Source organism: Talpa europaea, assembly GCF_964194135.1.
Source record: "Talpa europaea genome assembly, chromosome: 10".
NCBI classification, from domain to species: domain Eukaryota; kingdom Metazoa; phylum Chordata; class Mammalia; order Eulipotyphla; family Talpidae; genus Talpa; species Talpa europaea.
Genome location: NC_140077.1, coordinates 79,282,928 through 79,303,703, shown reverse-complemented (window position 1 = coordinate 79,303,703; position 20,776 = coordinate 79,282,928). Strand labels below are relative to the sequence as shown.

The 20,776-nt window shown below is 32.4% G+C and overlaps 1 protein-coding gene across 1 annotated transcript in view; it reads right to left on the bottom strand.

Annotated features, from left to right (window-relative positions):
• Positions 1–20,776, bottom strand: part of DENND1B (DENN domain containing 1B) — a gene marked incomplete at both ends in the record, with an annotated part of 177,148 nt that overhangs the window by 88,744 nt on the left and 67,628 nt on the right. The window contains 3 exons of the mRNA XM_084246072.1: positions 1,504–1,573; positions 9,891–10,010; positions 11,998–12,047. Coding sequence (XP_084102198.1) covers positions 1,504–1,573; positions 9,891–10,010; positions 11,998–12,047 — 240 coding nt within the window. The remainder of the gene's footprint in view (positions 1–1,503; positions 1,574–9,890; positions 10,011–11,997; positions 12,048–20,776) is intronic.

The following is a 20,776-nucleotide window of genomic DNA, read 5'->3' as shown; positions in this document are numbered from 1 at the left end:
ACCTGGCGAGGGTCCCACATGGTGCGCAGACCTCTCCTGCCACCCGTTGCTCCCCTCAGCAGTGTACTTTGGTCCTTCTGCCCGTTCTGCTCCCTGCTCTGGCTCTGGTGAATTCTCTCACCCTCCCGCACTTCTGACTGTACCCAGAGCTTGTATAAATAGAAAAAAAAGTTGAATTTCAAAATTAAAACTGTCTGTAGATCAAAGGACACTACCAAGAGAATAAAAAGGCAACCAATGGGATGGCAGAAAATATTTGCAAATTATACATCTGATACAGTATTAATATCTGAATATATAAAGAATTCCTACTAAGTAACAAATTGATATTAATGAAAGATAAAGGACATGAATAAATATTTCTCCAAAAAAGACATACAAATAGCCCATAAGCACATTAAGATGCTCCATATCATTAATCATTAGGGAAAGGTAAATCGAAAAATACCACAACCATATACCACATCACACCTATCTGGACAATTATTACAAAATAAAACAAACAAACGAACAAAAAACAGAAAATAACAAGTGTTGGAAAGGATGTTGGAAAATTGCAGTCCTATGCATTGCTAGAAGAAATGTAAAATAGGTACTGCCACTGGGGGACATGTATGGCAGTTTCTCAAATAATTAGAGAATTACCATATTATTCATCAATTCTGCTTGTAGGTATACATTCAAAAGAAATGAATGCAAAAACTCAAGCAGATAGTTGTACACCCATGTTCACAGTAGCAATGTTCACAATAGCCAAAGGATGGAAGCAACCCAAGTGATCATCTACAAATAAATGGATAGACAAATGTAGTATGAGATGTGATGGAATTTTTAAGTCTAAGAAAGGAAGTTCTGAGAAATGCCACAACACTGATTTACCATGAAAATATGCTCAGTGAAATAAGGGACACAGAGAAAGAGAAATATTGTATGTTTTCACTTAGTTGAGCTACATCAATTTCATACAGACAAAAAGTAAATTGGCTCTTGCCAGGGACTTGTGGGAGGGAAAATGAAGTATATAAATCATATGCATACACAGTTTCAATTGGAAAGATAAAAAAGTTCTAGAGATTATGCTGTGATGGTTGTACACAATGTAAATACACATAATGACATACCAATTATAATTAAGGATGGTTAAAATTATAAATTTTAGGGTTCCCTGATGGTGCAAGAGATTAAGACACAACCTATGAAGCTATTGGCAGCCACTGCAATGTGTGTTCGATCCCCGGGCAGAGAGCTACCTACATGGCCATAGGAGCTACCTATAGCAGACTCTTCTGAGTCGCCTGCTGCTCCCCTCAGCAATGTATTTCAGTCAATCTGCCTGTTCTGTTCCCCATTCTGTCTCTGGTGAATCTTCTCACCCCCTCCCCACACCTCTGTCCTGTACCCCAGTTCTTGTATGCAAAAATAAATAAATCTTTTAAAAACTAATAAATTTTATGTATATTTTACAATAATAAAAAATGAGTGGGTAGAGGCAACATAGCTTACCAGTTCCTTAGCCAAGTAATCTGCCAGAGTATTAAGAAGCTTGTAATATACTTCAAACCATGGCAGGTAACTGTAAAAAAAAAAAATGATAACGTAAGCTATATATATGTGTGTGTGTGTGTTATGTGTGTGTGCCATGTATATATATATATATATATATATATATATGTATGTATCACATTTGGAATCAAGAAACAAGAAGACAAACACTAAATTTATATTATTACAGTTTTTTGCCAGAAGACAGAAGAGAAATATACCCATGTTCTCTTTAAAGTGACAGTGAAATTATATATATATATATATATTATTGTTAGTTTTCATAAGATAACCACAATGCAAAGTTCTAATATGAAGATTATTGATTATGCACATTTAGGTCAGCAGTATCTAAAATCACTTTTGCATGGTGAGCAACAAAATCATTCATAACATAAAAATTATCATTGTACAATAAGATATTAAACAAAAGCTAATATTAAAAATCTTCAAAAACAAAACTACAATTATTTCTTTTAAAATATTACTGAAAAGAATACATTATACAATAGAATTATGTGCTGAAGTCTTCAAAAGTGATGTTCATGTAAGATGGTAACTTTCAAAGTAAATTATCAAAAGAAGAGAAAGCTTACATTTAAAAGACAGCTAAAATAGCTGTTAGGTGTCAAAAACAAAATTTAAAATTCATTTTGATTGATAAATATTTAATTCATTGTTGAAAGCAAAATAGTAAATCTAAAAATCAAGTATACAAAATAAAATCTACACTATTTATTTTGAAACTAAGGATCTTAGTATAATTAAAATGTATTCACGTTTTTATTGTTCATTCATATATATGTGTTCATACAGAAGATAAATCACAACAAACCAGTGTAGTAGTATCAATTACAAATCTTATTATTTTGTTTTCAATGCATTAAAACAGATAAATTTTAAAGAGAAAATAATGTGATATTCTTACTACACAACTGTATGCTGACAAAGGTACATCCACATAAAATGAATTTTGTAATACATTAAAAAATCAACACAGATTAGAAAAATAGCATTCTGTCTGTATTTTCTCTTAACTGTCTGATTTAATAGTGACTATGAATGATGCTCTTTGAAACAGGAGTACCCTAAAATCATAATAGAAAAGCTACTGGGTAAATTATAGTATCTTTACTCAGCACCATATTATATTTTAATCATAAGATGACTCATAATTGTATTACCTATTGTCCAACCAACATTATTCGCTATCATAATTTGTTCATGAAAGACAATGGGACAGACTCATTTCTACAGCACTGTCTTACACACCAATAAGTACTATAACCTGAAGAATTATTTAATACAAGCCATACTAGTTCTTGATGAAACCTATTTTCTAAAAATGCATATCATTCATGCTTTTTAGTAAAAATATCATATTTCAAAGTGGAGCTAGAACTCTCAAGGAAATCAGAGCATTTTCGTTCAAATAAAGAGTAGCATCTAAAGTAAAAAGTACAGGGCCTCCCCTGGTGGCGCAGTGGTTGAGTGCTGCAGCCTCTGCAGCGCCTGTTCAATCCCTGGCCCATGGAGAGGGTCCCACATGTTGCGACAGACCTCTCCTGCAGCGCCCGCTGCTCCCCTCAGCAATGTATTTCATCAGTCTGCCTGTTCTGTTCCCTGCTCTGGCTCTGGTGAATTCTCTCACCCTCCCATGCTTCTGACTGTACCCAGTGCTTGTATAAATAAAGAAATCTTAAAAATAAATAAAGTAAAAAGTACAAACTGGCTACTTGCAGACAACATCTAATCTATGAGCATATTCTGTTCAACACACCACTGTTGTAGTTTTATTGAATAAGTTAATTCTAAATCTGTAATAATTCACTTAAAAACCAGAATTTCTTATGCCTTTATAAATTAGAAGAACTAGCAATATTGGTCACACATTTTTCACAATGCCACAAACACAAAGAGATGTGTAATGGAAATGGCATGTGCTTTTTGGATCAACATACCCACCGGCAATTTCCTATTTTCAGACACCTAACCTATTACCTCATTTGAGTGTTCTACCCAGGATTGGTAGATAATCGAATTTATGATTCCTGATACAGAGCAACAGCTCAACAGGATGTCCTGCTTACTTTTTTTATATGACAAGAAAACGGGCCAGAGTACACAGAGTAGTTAATAATTTGAATTCAAATTTTTTAAAAAGATTTAATTGCAAACTTTAAAGACAAAGTCCATGTCAAATATGCAAAATAATTATAAATTACAGAGGCTTACCTTGCCGAATTAAGAAATATTATTCTCATGTTTTTATTTCTGTGATTTCTACATATAATTTTCAAACAATATCTGTCAAAGCAATTTTTAACTAATGTTTTAGGATTTAAACTAGTTAATTACCACTGTTAAAATATTTTTTCATTAAATTTACAATTCCCAAAATAGTCAAAAATCTGTTTTCTTACAACTAACCACAAAAATACTAGAAAATTAAAAAAAGTATTCAACATCTTAAAATGGCTGAATAAGATATTTTACTTGAAATTTATAAAACTGAACATCAGTTTTTTTAACAAAGAAAAAGAATACTTCATTGTTTTGTAAACATTTATAAATATAAAACAAACAAATTAGGATCAATTATTTTAAAACAAAAAGCAGAAAATTCTTCAAAGACTAGATATAAGGTTATTTCCTTAATTTTTTACACAGACATAAGGCAAAAGATACACATGTATATAGCCTTAGTCCATTTTGTGGCAGTGAGAAGGCTTCTCTCACACTTGTGCTTCCACTATAGAGCTGATAAAACTTTTACATTCAAAAGTCAAAGGTTAAATAAAGGAAAGGAAATGCTTTTTGTCAAATGGTCAGGTAACCACTAACAGTCTAAGTGATCAGCAGGAACCTAACTTATAGTAATCAAATAAAACTAAGGAAACTGCCTTTCCGTAGAAAAACGTCTAATGTCTAGAGGCTGTTTTTCTGTCTGGGAAATTGACACAAAATGTGTAAAATTGAAACATTCTGCTTCTGAAGGATTTGACCAAATGAAGAGTGTGAAAGCTTCAAGTTTGGCATGAGTTAAAGGGGGTGAGGAGTGGGGAAGGACTACAAAGGTTCTAAACATCAATCTGTCTTCCTTATTAGAGTATTTCATTTTGAACCCTTGGCGACAATTTTATAGTTGTAAAATTATGCTAATCAAATTAGGTGGAAAAAGGATTTCTGCTAGCATATGAGACCAATTCTATATACAAACAATGGTGATACTGAAATCAGTAATAACTCAGGGTATTTTTTAAATTTTGTGAAACAAGGATAGAATGGCATATAAAGAACTAAAGCATTTAATAATGGCTGGAAACTGAAAAACTAAATATCAACCTTTATTAAAATAAATGAATTCTAATATTTCTTCTAAAAATTAACAAAATAAATAGAAATCAAAAAATATACTTTCAAATCATATAATAGCATAAATCCAGGAGGAAATAATGCCTGGTTTTTAGAGCATTACATTCAAATTTTCCAGCTTAGCACTTTGAGGTAAACAAATTATTTCCAACCTTCTACTAGCATCAGCCAGGAATAGAAAAAAGTAGCTTTAAAGCATTAGGTGCAAAATTTTTAGTTTAGAATTCTAAGGAAAAAAGTAGTTTTTATTAATATTGTATATAAGTCACTTAGCAGCTGTAAACTAAAAGACTCACTATTTCACAAATAGCAGTTATTTTCAACTTTCCTCAAAAATTTACTACCAATTTGTACTTAATTTTTATTTTCTATCAAAATATCTTAAACATACGTAAATGTATTCCAATTTCATTATGACTACTCTTTAAAGACATAAAACATTATAAAATTTTAATATCAACAAAAACTTTATGAATAGTATTTTCTTTTAAGATTTGGATTAAAACACAAATTTAAACAATAGAACTGTTTAGGATATTTTAAATCATTTGAAATTGAGACTGAACACTGGAATAATCAATCCAGTATCATCTCACAAAAAACATGTAGCAGGTTTCCATATAAATGCACTATTTTCCACAAATGACAACTTGGAGAGTATTTTTAAAATTCAATAGTCTTAATATATTTTAGGTAGAGATAAAGTGACTGATAAAAAATATAATCCCAATGGAAATCATCTTTGCACTTTCATGGAAAGAAAAGAGTAAAAAGAAAGGACTGCCAGATTAAACTTGTGCAAAACTCCTCAACACTTATCAAGGACAACATGAAAACCACAGCAGCTTCAATTTTAATTTATAAACTGCTATATACATTCATTCATTCATTTTAAAATGTGAATGAAGACTATAACTATTCAGCTTGTTATTCAATAAAAAATGTTTAAATTAACATGTTTCATGACTAAAATGAAATACCAAAATTTAAGTAATGGTTATGTGTTGCAAATGTAAGAGGCTTTTTATTTTGACTTCTCTAATCAGAGAAGACATTAGATATATTACTATTGTTACTAGAAAAATTGGTACTTTTTATGTCTTGTTTTTTAAAACAAGTATTATGGCATTTTTCTTAATAAATTTTAGTTTTATTAAGGCCAGATTCTAAGAAATCATAATTTAGGCCTTAGAATTAACTTAGAATTCTAAAACCAGGGCATTCCAACAAAATTGAATGCAAACATTAATCCAAAGTTTTAATCAGTAACCAACACATATTCAGAATACTAGCACAGGTTGATTTTTTTTCCCTCTCATCTAAGTCCTGAAAGCAGCACAGACAGTAATTAAAAAAACAAACCAACTTTATTAGGAAATTCTACCTAACTTTTTCCCAGTACCCCCAAATATTACTACATAAATTCTATTCCTTGCTTTTATATTAATATTAAACAACCTTTCTCTACCTCTTAAGAATATAATAAAATTATTTTGTAACTGTATTACTTTCTATTGAAGTAACTTGGGTTTATAACACTGTATATGATTCAGGAGTATAGGTTCACACCTCTTCAGATGTATGTTATCACACCATACCCACCTCCAGAAATCCCATAAACTTCCACAGTATATTGGATCCCTTCTCCACTTTGTTCTCTATACTCCACTCTCTCCTTCTACTAGACTCAGTTCTGCACTCCAATTCTGGGACTTATTTTGGTTTACTTTTGTCTGCTCCTCTCTTTATTTCTTTCAATTCCTTTAAGTTTATTCCTAAGTATTTCTTTTTGATGGACTGTAAATGGGTAAGTGGATCTGTGCTCTTGCTTTCTATTCTTGTTCAATGTTTGCATATAGGAATTTAAATGATTTTTCTATATTGATTTTGTAGACTGTCACTTCACTGTACTGATATATTTTTTCTAATAGTTTTTAGTGGAATCTTTAGGTTTTTCTATATATATTATCATGTTGTCTGATATTACTACTTTCTTCCCAAGCAGTATTTCTTTTATTTCTCTTGCCAAATGGCTCTAGCTAGGACTTCCAACACTATTTTGAATAGCAGTGTTGAAAGTGGACATCCAGGGCCTCCCTGTTGGCGCAAGGGGTTAAAATGCAACCTACCAAGCTATCTGTAGCCACTGCAGCATGAGTTTGATTCCTGGCCAGGGAGCTGCCCACATGGCGCAAGAGACTTCTGACTAGCCCACTGCTCCTCTCAGCAGTGTATTTCAATTTGCCTGTTCTGTTCCCCTCTCTGTCTCTGGTGAATCTTCTTACCCCCCGCACCTCTGTCCTGTACCCCAGTTCTTGTATGCATAAATAAATCTTTAAAAAAAAAAAGAAAGTGGACATCCTTGTCTTGTACCCAATCTAAGAGGAAAAGCTTCCTATTTTACACTATGAAATATGATGTTAGCTTAGATCTGTCATATATCATCATTATTATGTTGAAGTATGTTTCTTCTGCTCCCACTACTGAGAGTTTTTATCATAAATGGATGTTCAATCTTGTAATATTTTCACTGCATCTACTAACACAATATTCTTTGCTTTTGTTGATGTGACAAATGACAATGATTGCTCTGGAGATGCTGAACCATCCTTGAATACCTGGAAAAAATCATACTTGGTCACATGTATGATCCTTTTAATGTATTGCTGATTTGATTTTGCTGAGGATTTCTGTGTTTATCACAGTACTGGTGTACGGTTTTCTTCTTTTGTGATGTTCTTGTCTGCTTTTGGTATCAGAGTAATGCTGGCCTCATTTTATGTGCATTCCTAATTTAAACAAAAATTTCTAAGAATTTTTATTCTACAAGCATGTTTTTCATAGGGATTATTCTGGACATTTAATGACTATTTGCTAAATTTTAATAGGTTCCAATGCATCCAAAATATTTTAAAACCTCAAAAGAGGGAAGTTCATACTACAGGAAGGCAGTGGAGGAGAGCTATAAAATATAGAATCAAATATTACAGAAAAAATGATTATAAATTACTCTCAAATGTGTCAGCAAAAGCCAACAATATAAGAAACAGAGAAAGAGAATTTGCATGCATGGAGGTTGGGGAGAAAACAAAGACAAGCATGTTAACAATTGTGAATCTAGGTGATATGTATACAAGAGTTCATTCTACTATTCCTGAAACTTTTCCATAAATTTGATATTGTTAATGAAAAGATGTGAAAATTCACTAGGAAAAATTCACATTCCATTCCAGCCTTTCCATTAGGGAAACCCTTCTTGAGAAGAGTATATGCCATTATACCCCTTTTAAAGCTGTAGTTTTTCAACTTTTAGTATGAAACAAAATGATAAAAGGAGTTCTACCCACCCACGGTCACACTCCAGCCTACTCTAAACCAAATGGCTTCAAGCGAGAAGAATAAATGTATAGTGTGAAGCATAAAACTCTTCTGGGCAAAAGTTTTAAATACAATTCTTATCCAGATAAAAAGTGTGCTCACAAGAACTGTGGTGACAGAGCATGGGTGTTATGGTGGGGGGGGGGGGGATAACTACAGAAGTATATCACAGGGGAGAAATCAAATACTATGTAAAAATTAAAAAAGATATCAGAATTAAATAAAACATTTTAAAATTCTGTTAAAAGAATGAAGAAACATCTATATTCTATTACTTTTAAAGCATTTATTTTGAATAAAAATTGAAAAAAAAAAAGGGGGCCTTCCTGGTGATGCAGAGGTTAAAGTCTCAGGGCTATCAAGCAATTGCCAACCACTGCAGCATGAGTTCATCCCAGACCAGGGAGATAAGCTACTTGGTGCAGCAGACCTCTCCTATCTTGCCCAGGCTCCCCTCAGCAGTATATTTCAGTAGAGCCACCTGTTCTATTTCCCACTCTGTTTTTAGTGAATGCTCTTACTCCCTGCACCTCTGGCCTATACTCCAGGTCTTAAACACATAAATAAAAAATAAATCTTATTTTAAAAAAAGATTGAAAAAAAATCCAACTGTAACTAATGTTCTGAGTTAATTGATAACTCAAAAAATGATATGAATGTAGCTAAACAGCAAATCAACAGAGTAGACAAAAATTTGATACTAACACTTTCTTTGCAATATTCTAATTAAATTAAATGTTGGTTCTTTTCCTACAAACATATCTATAGACTCTAGTTTGACCAATATCCATATTATAACATGAAGGATGCTACATGGAATATAGAATGTGATGAATTATTTCTAATTCATCATGACATATTAGATGGGCACTAAACTTTACAACCTTCCTTTCTCAACAAACATCAATTCAAATCTCAAGTTAACAGAAGAGACACACTCTTACATTGAGTCAAAGCAGATAATGTAAGGAATTGAAGTAGCACAAATGGGATTTCTGGCAAAACTAGAAAACGCATGACGCAGAAAATCTGCTGCTCACTGTGGCTATTGGGGAGTGCAGGACCAGTGTTAACAAATATTCCCACTTATCAAAAGGTATTAGAAACATGAATTTTATGCAAAAATTTTATAAGTTAGAAACATCTTTTTTTTTTCAGACACCATGTAGCTAAACAAAATACCTCTAACTTCTTCTACCCAGAATCACCAGGTTACAATCTTTGCCTTAAAGCAGCAATTCACTTTCAAAATCCAAATTCTGGTTCAGCAATTGAAAATAGCACATATTAATTATTTGAATGTTTAATGTGTAAAACATGTATTAACTCCTATCCTAGCATTTGATTTTTAAAAGATAAACCTATAAAAAAACTAATCTAAGAGTCAATTATTTCAAGAAAAATTCTGCTACTAAACAAATCTTTAAACCCAATTGATGCTACATACAGAAAGCAAATAAAATTATTTTTGACTTAGATTTAGAGACAAGAAAAAAATTATAAGCATTGTTTAAATATCCCAAGCATTACAAAGTACAGTAAAGGAAACATGACTAATCTACTGCACATCCAAAATTTTAAATAAAAATACTCACCTAAGGATGCATAAGCAAATTTTGCCTCCTGATGTGAGTCTACAAAATCCAAATCTCTGTTTACTTTCAATGTCTGTCAGTACAAAGGTAAAGTGCTGTCCAACTTGATTTTGAGACACTCTAAAATACAGTAATATTGTGAAACATTAGCCTTGTGTGACAATTTTCTTTTTAAAGAAACAGAAACATGTTTATATGGAACATTGGTTTCACCTTTCCAGTAAGTTAGTTCTCAAATGCAGAACTATATTCCAAAACCAAAATGAGTGTAAAATGTATAAGCTCAAAATAAATTATAATACCTAAATACCAAGTAATTCAGTGTATACTAATATCTTAATAGAAATCATAAAGTATTATAGCACACATTTTCATATGCCTAAAAGTATTTGTAAGATATATCATAAATTTTAAAAATACAATTACTGACAGTGCGAATGTGAGAAGCATGATGCCTGATCTGCTAACTCTAACTTCTCTTTCCCTCCAATCACAAGACTGCTAGGATAGCAAACCATGTTGCTTTAGAATCTAAAGATAGCCACCATCAACTCTGTTTAATTGCTTCTTCTGTTATCTTACCTAATAAAGTACCATAGAGAATATATTAGCATTTTTTAAGCATTCTCTTCTAGGACTAACCACATACTGAGAATAAATTTACAAGTACAAAATAAGAATACAATCTCTACAAAGTAAACAGCACAAATTTTCATCTACATATTAGGTACGTATCACACTGCAGTATGTTATACATCATTAATTTAAATATTTTATTGAAAATATGTAAATATGTTTCATGTAACTGGCTATAATATTGCCATTAGACAACCATAACTGAACATCCGTATTATTATCCCACAACAAAATATCCATAACACCTACATCCTGGTTTTGAAATAGGCACAGGTTTAAGTAATAGGAAATAAATTACCTTAGTGTAGTGCACAAAAAAAAAAGTACAAATTATTTTCAATTGCCACAAATACTACATTTTCAATACTGAAAATTTAACAAATTTTTTTCAGGGGACAGTTTAAAAGAAAAATTTACAATCTTCAAGCAACCTCCAGTCCCTAATGTGACCTCTAGTGCCCAGTGTTCACAATATACTTTCGTAGCTTTTCTTCCTTTTAGAGCTATATTTTATTCTTGCTATCAATTTGAAAATTGCATCTTTAGTAGCTACAGCTGATTTCCCAGAGAAGAGGTAAAACAAGGGGTATAATTCATCAGTAACATAAGTTATCAATTATTCCATCATTCAAAAGATTTATTTTTAATATAAAACTTTAGATTTTCACTTAGGAAAAATATTTTCCTCAAATAAATTATCTTTTAAACTCCCCATCATATCATAGCCTTTAAAAAACTGATAATGTGGTGTAAAAATCACATGAAAAGCAAGAAATGATCTATTATTATACTCAAAGAGCTATATATTCTGTGAAATTCCAACCACACACAGGTAATGCTCTATTCATGCAGTATTTGTTCAGTAAAATACAAACATAATGAGATTTTCAAAACTGCTAGGAGGGCTTCCCTGTAGCCTTCCATAATATTGTACTATTTCTATTAAGCCATTCTTGAGAGACAACTAGCTATGAAATTTTACAATATTATACAGATGGTCTTTTCAATTAGGGTGAAGTGAAATAGAAACCGAGAGAGAGAGAGAGAGAGAGAGAGAGAGAGAGAGAGAGAGAGAGAGAGAGAGAGAGAGAGAGAGAAGATAGACAGACATGTATATATGTACACATATTTGTGTGTGTGTGTATATATATATATACACATACGTGTGTATACATATATACTCTTAAAAGACACAATTCTAAGATTCTTGAAGATACATTAATATTTGCTAGTGTTTATAATATGTACCTGAAGAACAAAAAGAATCTTAAGACATCTAAATGACTATAGAAAACAAAAGATATAATGATTTAAAATATTTATTCATTCTAAAAATTATTCAACCTCTAGTGTTTTTCATTAGAGATTGTTGCAAAAGATTTCATTTTATTTAAAAAAAATAAATGTAATAATTTTGAAGTTGCCCATTAAGATGGGTTAAAGTTATTTTAAATGACAACTTATACTGTACCTTTCAACATCAAAGGGAAAACAGAACTTTGGCACACTCTGCAGTACTTCCTGAAATTGCAAATAAAATAAAACACTTTAGAATATTTTTAATATGCAGTTAAAACTTTTTGGAGACATTTTCTAGGGGAAAAAAGTTTTTTTCTTAAGAAAAATAGCACAGGTTCCTCAACTAAAATAATTGATTATTAAAAAGGAATTAAGTTTGTGCTTTGGCAGATTGCACTGACAATGCCACGGAAGCCCCAGGAGGGAAAGGCCTGGCCTGAAGGGTATTAACACCCTTCACATCCCCGCTGGGATTCCCTTCAACAAGGCCATATGGATTTTACAAGAAGTACCGCACCATATGGGTAAGCTACGTCTGCTGCTACTTGTACCACAGACTAGCCACAGGGACTTCTGACAGATCCTGGCTCAAAAATATAAATGTTGTTTCAATTAAAATGCAGGCAGAGAAAAGGGAATGAAGTTGGCAGCAGAATGAATTACTGAGAGGTATAACAACTCTACATATCCCATAGTAAGACAGTTTAAAAAAAAAACTTTCTGCAGCTAAATAAACACATTTATGTTTCAATTCTTGGTAAATTCTACAATAGTACTCGTTTTCCTTCAAATAACACTCAAAGAAATGTGTATCTAAAAAACAAATCTTTAAATTTTAAAACAACAAACCACCTATTGTGCACTGTTCATTTAAAAATTGCCTAATATGAAAATCAGTTTTTTAACTAAGCACAGAAAATAATATTAGTGATTTTCAAAGTTGCACTGATTTTATAATCATTATAAAATAAGTTTATTTATTTTTATAAAATAATTTAAAACCTTTTTAATATTATATACAAATTTGATTATAACATTAGTGATCATAACAAAATGCAAATAATTGGTCACTGGCCAAAAAGAAACCTAGAAAATAATTATTTTGTTATATATGAAAAACATTAACTCTGATCCTGAAGCTAAAGTTTAGAACTAAAGATACAAGTTCAAAGTCAGAAAATTTTATAAGACAAAAAAGAGATTTTTGAGAATATTTTCTACTAAAAAAGAATGAATATCTTATTGTATTAATAACCCCCCCAAAAATGCCTTACCTATTTCCATTTACCAATAAAACATATCCAAAGAGCCCATCAATATCTGAATACTTAAAACTTACACATACAATATTGAGTATCTTAAGACAGAATTCCTCATGTTCTTTTAAAATGTAGCCTATAATAAGATGTCCATTAAAAATAAAGCATTGTAAAATCCCAATGTTGGTATCTATAGAAGCTTTACAAGCCTTAAATCACTAATGCAAAAAGAAAAATACCCATGTAAAAAAAGCAATCTTCTGTCTCTAGGGCAAAGTATCAGGTTTGCTTGTGAACATGTACCTTGAAAATATGACATAGACTCCATATTTAGAAAAAGCTAAATGTTTCACCACTAGCAAAATTTCCCTTACATAATTAAAAAGAGCCACTGAATTTGAAACAATATAAGTGACTTAAACTTAAAGCAGTTCATTACAATGAGAAATTCACTTCACCACTGCTAATCCTCATCTTGTATGGCATAAAGTGAAGCCAGTAACCACACTTACTACACATATGAAGACTACTTAGACATCTCCCTACAAAATTTTCATATGATTTCTGTCACAATAAAGATACCATTCAAATTTCATTGTTTGCCTTTTAATTTACTGGTTAGTAACATAGTTCACATCAATTTTAAAACTCAAATTAAGAAGAATGCTTCCCAGTTAGTTGTTCAATCTTTCACACCCTCCCCCTCCCTTCTTCCAAAAGCAACACACATGCACACACTTCTGCAAAACAGCCTCAGCTCGCTTCCCAACTGGCAGAAGCATCCCTCAGGGGACAAGTCTTTAAACCTCCGCACTCTTTAAAATTCAACCAGCCAGCAGGTCTATAGACTAGTGTATAAACAGTATAGACAAAAAAATCCTCTCTCAGCTTATGTCAGTGACAAAGCAGCTCAGCAGTTGACTGTTTCTCCCCTGACAGTATAAGCTGGGTTTACACAGATCAATAGCTGGAAGTCCTACCTAGCTCCAAGGGCTCGGTTTTCTTCCTTAATTACAGGTGCTATTCAAACTGAAGTTAAAAAATAGAGTTGGAGGAAGAAATAAGACACAGGCAAATCAGGTTTTGGGATCCTTTCAGCAGTAATGCTAATTTAAAATTGTACTTTTATATTTATTGTCAGTGTTGAATAAAATTGTTTTTTTTTGCCATATGCTGTTTCTCATACTACACACACACAGAGACACAGACACACACACACACAATTCTAGGTTAGTGCCCACAGATTGTGTGAAAGGTTTAAGATAATGCTTGTCAGAAGTTGTTTCCCCTTTTCCTATAGACTTCTGAATTTAAGAAATAGCTAATTTACCAAATCAAGAAAAATTAGTTGAGTTTTCAAAATCCTCTTAATTCTCTAAAATATTTTATTTTTATACAAAGTACACATTGACTAGCACCTGTCAAATATTAATAATAGAAATAACAAAAAGGATGAAATAGAATATAAAATTATAAATAGCAAAATGCAAGGGACAGTGTCATATGTATGTCATATGTATATATTGGGCTAAAAACAATATAGCTACCATCAATATAAGTGACTAGAAAGAAATACTGATGAAAATTTACACATTTTTTTATATTTTACATCCCTTCTCTGTAGTAGACACTATAATCAAATTGATTAGTAAGTGAGAAGAGAGTAAAGTGTTAGTACTAGAATGGAATACTAACTCTTTAGTGAATGAGGTTACCCTTTAACATCATAAATTCATCAAATAAAAGGAAAAACAAGCATTTAAGGATTTACTTTTTTAAAAAAAGTTGTAATATGTAAAGTTTACCTCCTAATTAAACATGAATAACTACAAAGGTTTTTGAATTTATGAGAAAAACCTGTCTTTTTTTTAATATCAGTAATCATTTTCTCCCTTCTCATTGCTTTTTCCCTATCCTACAATGAAATACTGATATTCTCTGAGGTTCCAGGACTTTTTATTTTGCATATTCAGTATTTTGCATATCTACCTAGGCAATCTCATTTACATTCATGGTTGCAGTTACAACTACTAACCTTGGGGTTCAGAGAAATAGTTTAGATATTTTCTGTGGACTCCAGGATTATACATCAAAATTACATTCAGGATCAATTTTGGAATGTACAAAACTGAAGCCATTCTTACAGTACTTAACCTAGAATGGCAGTACCATCTGTTCAGTTACCCAAATCAAAAACATTATTCACACTCCTCCTTTTCCCTGACCCCCTTATATTAATCAATCATTTATCCCAAGTGCAGTTAATTTAATTTTTTAACTATCTTGCTCCAGACGTTCTTAGTGTGAGGGCAGAAAGGATTAGAATGAAGACAAGAAGATACAAGAATCACTTGGGAAGGACTTTCAAAAACATTTTATTAACTATACTATAGATCCATAAGGTTTTGATTCTTTAACTTAGTTTGAATAGCATCTATAATTAAGGAATAAGGACAACTGTATCAATTAAGGGTGCTTTTCTCATTGCAAGAAGAGACAAGGTAAACTTGTTCTGGACTCATTAATTCATCTTCTCCCAGAAGGACTCAGTTTTTTGTCCTCCTTTCTTGAGTGCATTTAGTTTCGTCCATAACTACTTCTACTTACAATGATAAAATGAGCTGCCAGGGTCCAGCACATCATATGAAGACAGAAATGTTCAGTGAAAGAAGCATTCCTTTCTTTCTGCATCTCCTTTCTTGGAAATCTTTTCCAGAAACCTTGCTGACTTACTTTCTCATCATATCTAATTAGCCAGAAGATCACAATCACTCCTAATTACTGGCAAGGGAAATGGCTGTCTGTGCTTAGCTAAGCCTACAACCACTTAAAGTCAAAATGCAAACACATTTATATATCCATTAACCACGACATATATAAGTACAAAGAAGCTTGAATGAATATCATTTTCTTTTTTTTACAACTCCCTCACAAGTATTTTTATCAGATAAGTATCAAATTTATCCTAAGGTTCTCATGAATAATATTATAGAAAGTAAATTTAAGTATCCATGATTTTAATCATTTCAATAATACTTTCAGAGTCACTTGTCAATTCTAATTTTTCACAAAGATCATACATTTCTTTAAAAATTACTTAACTTTGAATGTTATCTCAAAAAGTAAATAAGGATTGACTGTTACTATCTCATTCAATCTATTTGTACTTCACAGGAAGAAATAAAACACTTTACTTTCTCTCAAAGTAAACCTGCACTGAGCTACTTAGTCCCAAGCAGGGTGCATAATGCAGTACTTAGAACCCAAACTCTACACTGAGATGTTCCAGGCCAAAACAGCCAACTCACTGGGTTGGTGCTGTAAGGATGTCTTAATTTTTTTTTTTTAAGATTTATTTCTTTATTTCTTTATTTATACAAGCACTGCATACAGTCAGGAACACGGGAGGGTGAGAGAATTCAACAGAGCTGGAGCAGGACAGACTGACAAAACACACTGCTGAGGGGAGCAGCGGGCAGCAGGAGAGGTCTGTGCGCCCTATGGGACCCTCACCCGGTGGCTGGGGATCGTACCGGTGTTGCAGAGGCTGCGGGCAGCTTCACAACCCAGCACTCAACCGCTGTACCACCAGGGAAGCCCCCGGATGTCTTAAATTTTTAAGGGAAATACTGGTATACTGAAAGGGTGATTAAGTCAGAATGCATTTTATTAAAAGCTAGAATTACATTGATATGGTGAATTATACATACACCTTCTTTAAACATCATATTCTCATTTTTAAACTTAGAGATCTATACTAAATTTAGAGTTAATAACTGTCACAATAACCACCTACTACAAGATTTTTCTCTTGACTTTTATGTCTATGGGCTGTTTCAATTATATACAAATTCTCTCTCATTCTTCCTCTTTAATTTAGGTAAAGAAGAGTAAATCTAATTCAGACATTAAAACTGTTTAAATCATTAACTCTGATCAAGTTATTTATCCCTATCAATATTAAAAACAAATTTTTATTGTTGGAAGAATTAGTAATTGCCACAAAACAAATATGTCTTACTATAAAAAAGAACTGTGTCATCGAAATATAAAACTCAAGGAGTTTGGTTCTATGTGTATCTTAGGTGATGAGAGCGGTAGTCAACAATTACTTTAGATTAATCTAATGTCAAAAAAGATGAGAGTCAAAGAAAGGCAGGGTGATATTACAAAAAATGTGCATGTTTACAATTAAATAGATGGTGTGTTTGATAAGTAAAATGCATAATACATTTCCTTCATTAAGATAAAAAGAAACATTTTTTAAAGGCATGAAAGTATATATATGCAAATGAGTTTCCAAAGTTTTTTTGTCAAAAATTCTATTGCAAATTCCTTTCAGAATTTTTATCCCTACATTGACATTATTTCTTATTCAAGGATCTGCATAACAAGTATCCAACTGAATCTAAGAAAAAAAGCCAGTTAGGAAGATTCCTTTTTCCCCCCTAATAATCATATAAGCCTTCACCCCTTTTAGGCTAGTATGTACCTACTTTGCCTCTTTCACCCCTATTTTAACTAGCAACATTTTCTAGAACAGAAAAAAGTAATAAAAAAGAAAGTTGCCTATAAAATTTATTTTCACTTATAGACACTAACACATTTCAAAATGAGTACTGACTAAAAAAATTAGAAATAAATTTAATACAATTTTCTAGACATAAAAAAACAAAATATCATTTAAATCAAGAAAAGAGAATTAATATAAGCAGGAAAATGCTTCCATTTTAAACAAAACTTACTTCAGTTAATTGATGAGCTATCAAGACTCCAACACACAACAAGATGTTATACAGCAAAGGAAACTGAATTTCTGATTTTCAGAACTAGGAAAACTTAAGACTAGATCCTTAGAAAACAGGCACATGCACACATATGTTAGGTGGCAAACAAGAGTCTGGAGTCAAGCAGTGAACATTCAAAGACTGGTTCTGTAAGCTATTGGTTATGTACTTCCCTTACCTCACCCAGAAAATGGGCAAAAATTATAAATCTCATAGAATTAAGTGAAGATTTATTTGTGGAGGTTATGATAACTGAGAATTAAATAAAAATCCATGTAAAATGACTAGACAATGCAACGTATGTAAACCACCCTCACAAATGTTACCTCTTTGATTAATTAGCTATGTGCCATTAAGAACTCCTAAATGTCATATGAATTCAAATGAAGATCTCTGTTAAATAAGTATTTACTGAAGTCTACATCTAATGATCTAAGCCCAAACATTAAAATACTGAGATACTTAAAGGATGTAGAATAGTATACTGTATGTTTCTTTTGATGATGCTTAATACATTTTACCTAGTTACATATGGATATAGATCTATGTACAGATAGAGCTTTGAATATGTCAAATTTCTTGCATTTAGTCACAAAGCACCTCAACACTACAAAGCAACTCATATAACACTGAAAAGTCACAGCATGTGCATATCTGATCATTTAAGTATCTATGAAAGTTTACTGTGGGCTACCATATTGGCTGCTGTTCTTGGATTGAAAATATCTTGAAAATCATACCAATAGATATTTTTCATGTAAGGAATGATTATTGATAAAATTCCTTTCCAATGTACTTATTTATCAACCCATTTAATAAAGCTTAATTGCCAACTTTATGTAATGCACTGGAAAATTTGAGTAATTGAAGTACTCCTGATCTCCTCCATAACCTCAGATTCTGCCTTTCCTTCAAATGTTCTAGTTAAAGATATTGTTAAATGTACTCTTAGAAAACATATCCTCTTTCTATCATTGCCCTTTATTAAAGATCTTTTCCACTTTCTTTAATTCTGAAGCAATCTTTCTTTGTTCTTTGTTATTCTTTTTTTTTTTTTTTAATTTTCTAGAGGCATGTCTTATTTATTTATCTATTTGTTTGTTTGGTTTATACATGCACTGGGTACAGTCAGAAGCCGGGAGGGTGAGAGAATTCACCAGAGCCAGAGCGGGGAGCAGAGCAGGCAGAAGGACCGAAGTACACTGCTGAGGGGAGCAGCGGGCGGCAGGAGAGGTCTGCACGCCATGTGGGACCCTCCTGTGGTGGCCGGGGAGCAGCCGGGGATCGAACCGGCGCCGCAGAGGCCGCGGGAAGCTTCGCTCAACCGCTGCGCCACCTGGGAGGCCCTGTTCTTTGTTATTCTTTATATTTTTCTCAGTCTTACATACTTGCTGATTCACATTATTTCTCCTAATTCTTCAAACGTAGGTCATTATTCCTTTTTTTCTGGTTCTGCTAGAACCTAGTTCAGAACAATGTCTGAACTACCTTCTTTTTCTTAGGTAATGAGACTGTGATAAACCAGATGGGAAGTTTGTGGTGATGCTGACACCTTAAGAAAATAAAACTTCTAGATCATAAATAAGGGATCCTATACTTTGAAAATATATATATATAGATCTAGCTGGTTATTATATTCTGGAAGCAATGGTATATTTGTTAATTAATTCTCTATTCCTTGAAGGCCATTAGGTTTTACCAGATCACCTATTAGAAATGAGAATCATATTATATTTTAATAATTAGAAAAATCATAATGGATTGCCAATTTAGTCATTTGGAGACTTTGTCTGGAAAAAATAAATTACAATTACTCAATTATAAAATAAGACTGTTCTAATAAATACTACTTACTTTAAAAAGGTATAAAGTCTAACAAGTACCAAATTGTGTATTTATAAGCCCATGCAAATATACTTATATAAATAATATATTTGTGTTCATTTAGCAAATATTCAATTTTTGTGAGTATCAATCACAGAAAATGACAATATAAGGGAACAAGAGTATTGATGTTAAAAGCAAAAAATATTAAGGAACCTAGAAAACAGATCTGTAAACCAAACTTGGAAAGAGAAAATGAGAAGTTGGCCAATCTATAGGGTGAAAAGTAACAGAGAGGAGGTAAGGATTGCTTTCCCGTCACAGGAAAGAACATATACAAGGTAAGGTCTGAAGATGAGAAAAAGCAACTACAAAGTTTAAAAGAATGTAAGGTAATATTGGTTTAAGAGATAAGTAGGGGAGTGAAAAGACCTTCAGGTCAATTAAGAAGTTTAGACTTGACACAAAGAAATAAAAAAAGTTTCTTCCTAGTTTTCCCCAAACTCTTTACATATATCTTATCAGCATAATTATCAACAGCATTCCCTTTTACTCAGACATATCCAAGTTATAATTTATTGTAACAGAAATCAGAATAGGGCCTCCCCTGGTGGCGCAGACAGTTGAGCGCCGTGCTGTGAAGCTATCTGCAGCCTCTGCACACAGGTCCAATCCCGGCTGACCAGCGAGGGTCCCACATGGTGCACAGACCTCTCCTGTCGGGCCCGCTGCTCCCCTCAGCAGTGTATTTCATCAGTCTGCCTGTTCTGTTTCCCGCTCTGTCTCTGGTGAATCCTCTCACCCTTCCATGCATCTGGCCTGTACCCCGGTTCTTATGTAAATGATTTATTTATTCTTATGTAAACGAATAAATAAATCTTTAAAAAAAATCAGAATAGCAGTAGCCTGGAGCCACAAGATGGTTATGGGAAACAGAGGGCACAGAAATGGGACAAAGGAAATTTTCTAGAGTGACAGAAATAGTCTATATCTTTACAGGAATGTATGTTACACAGGTCTATGTTTCTACAGAAAGTAATTGTACACTTCAGATCTGCATTTCACGAAACATAAATTATCA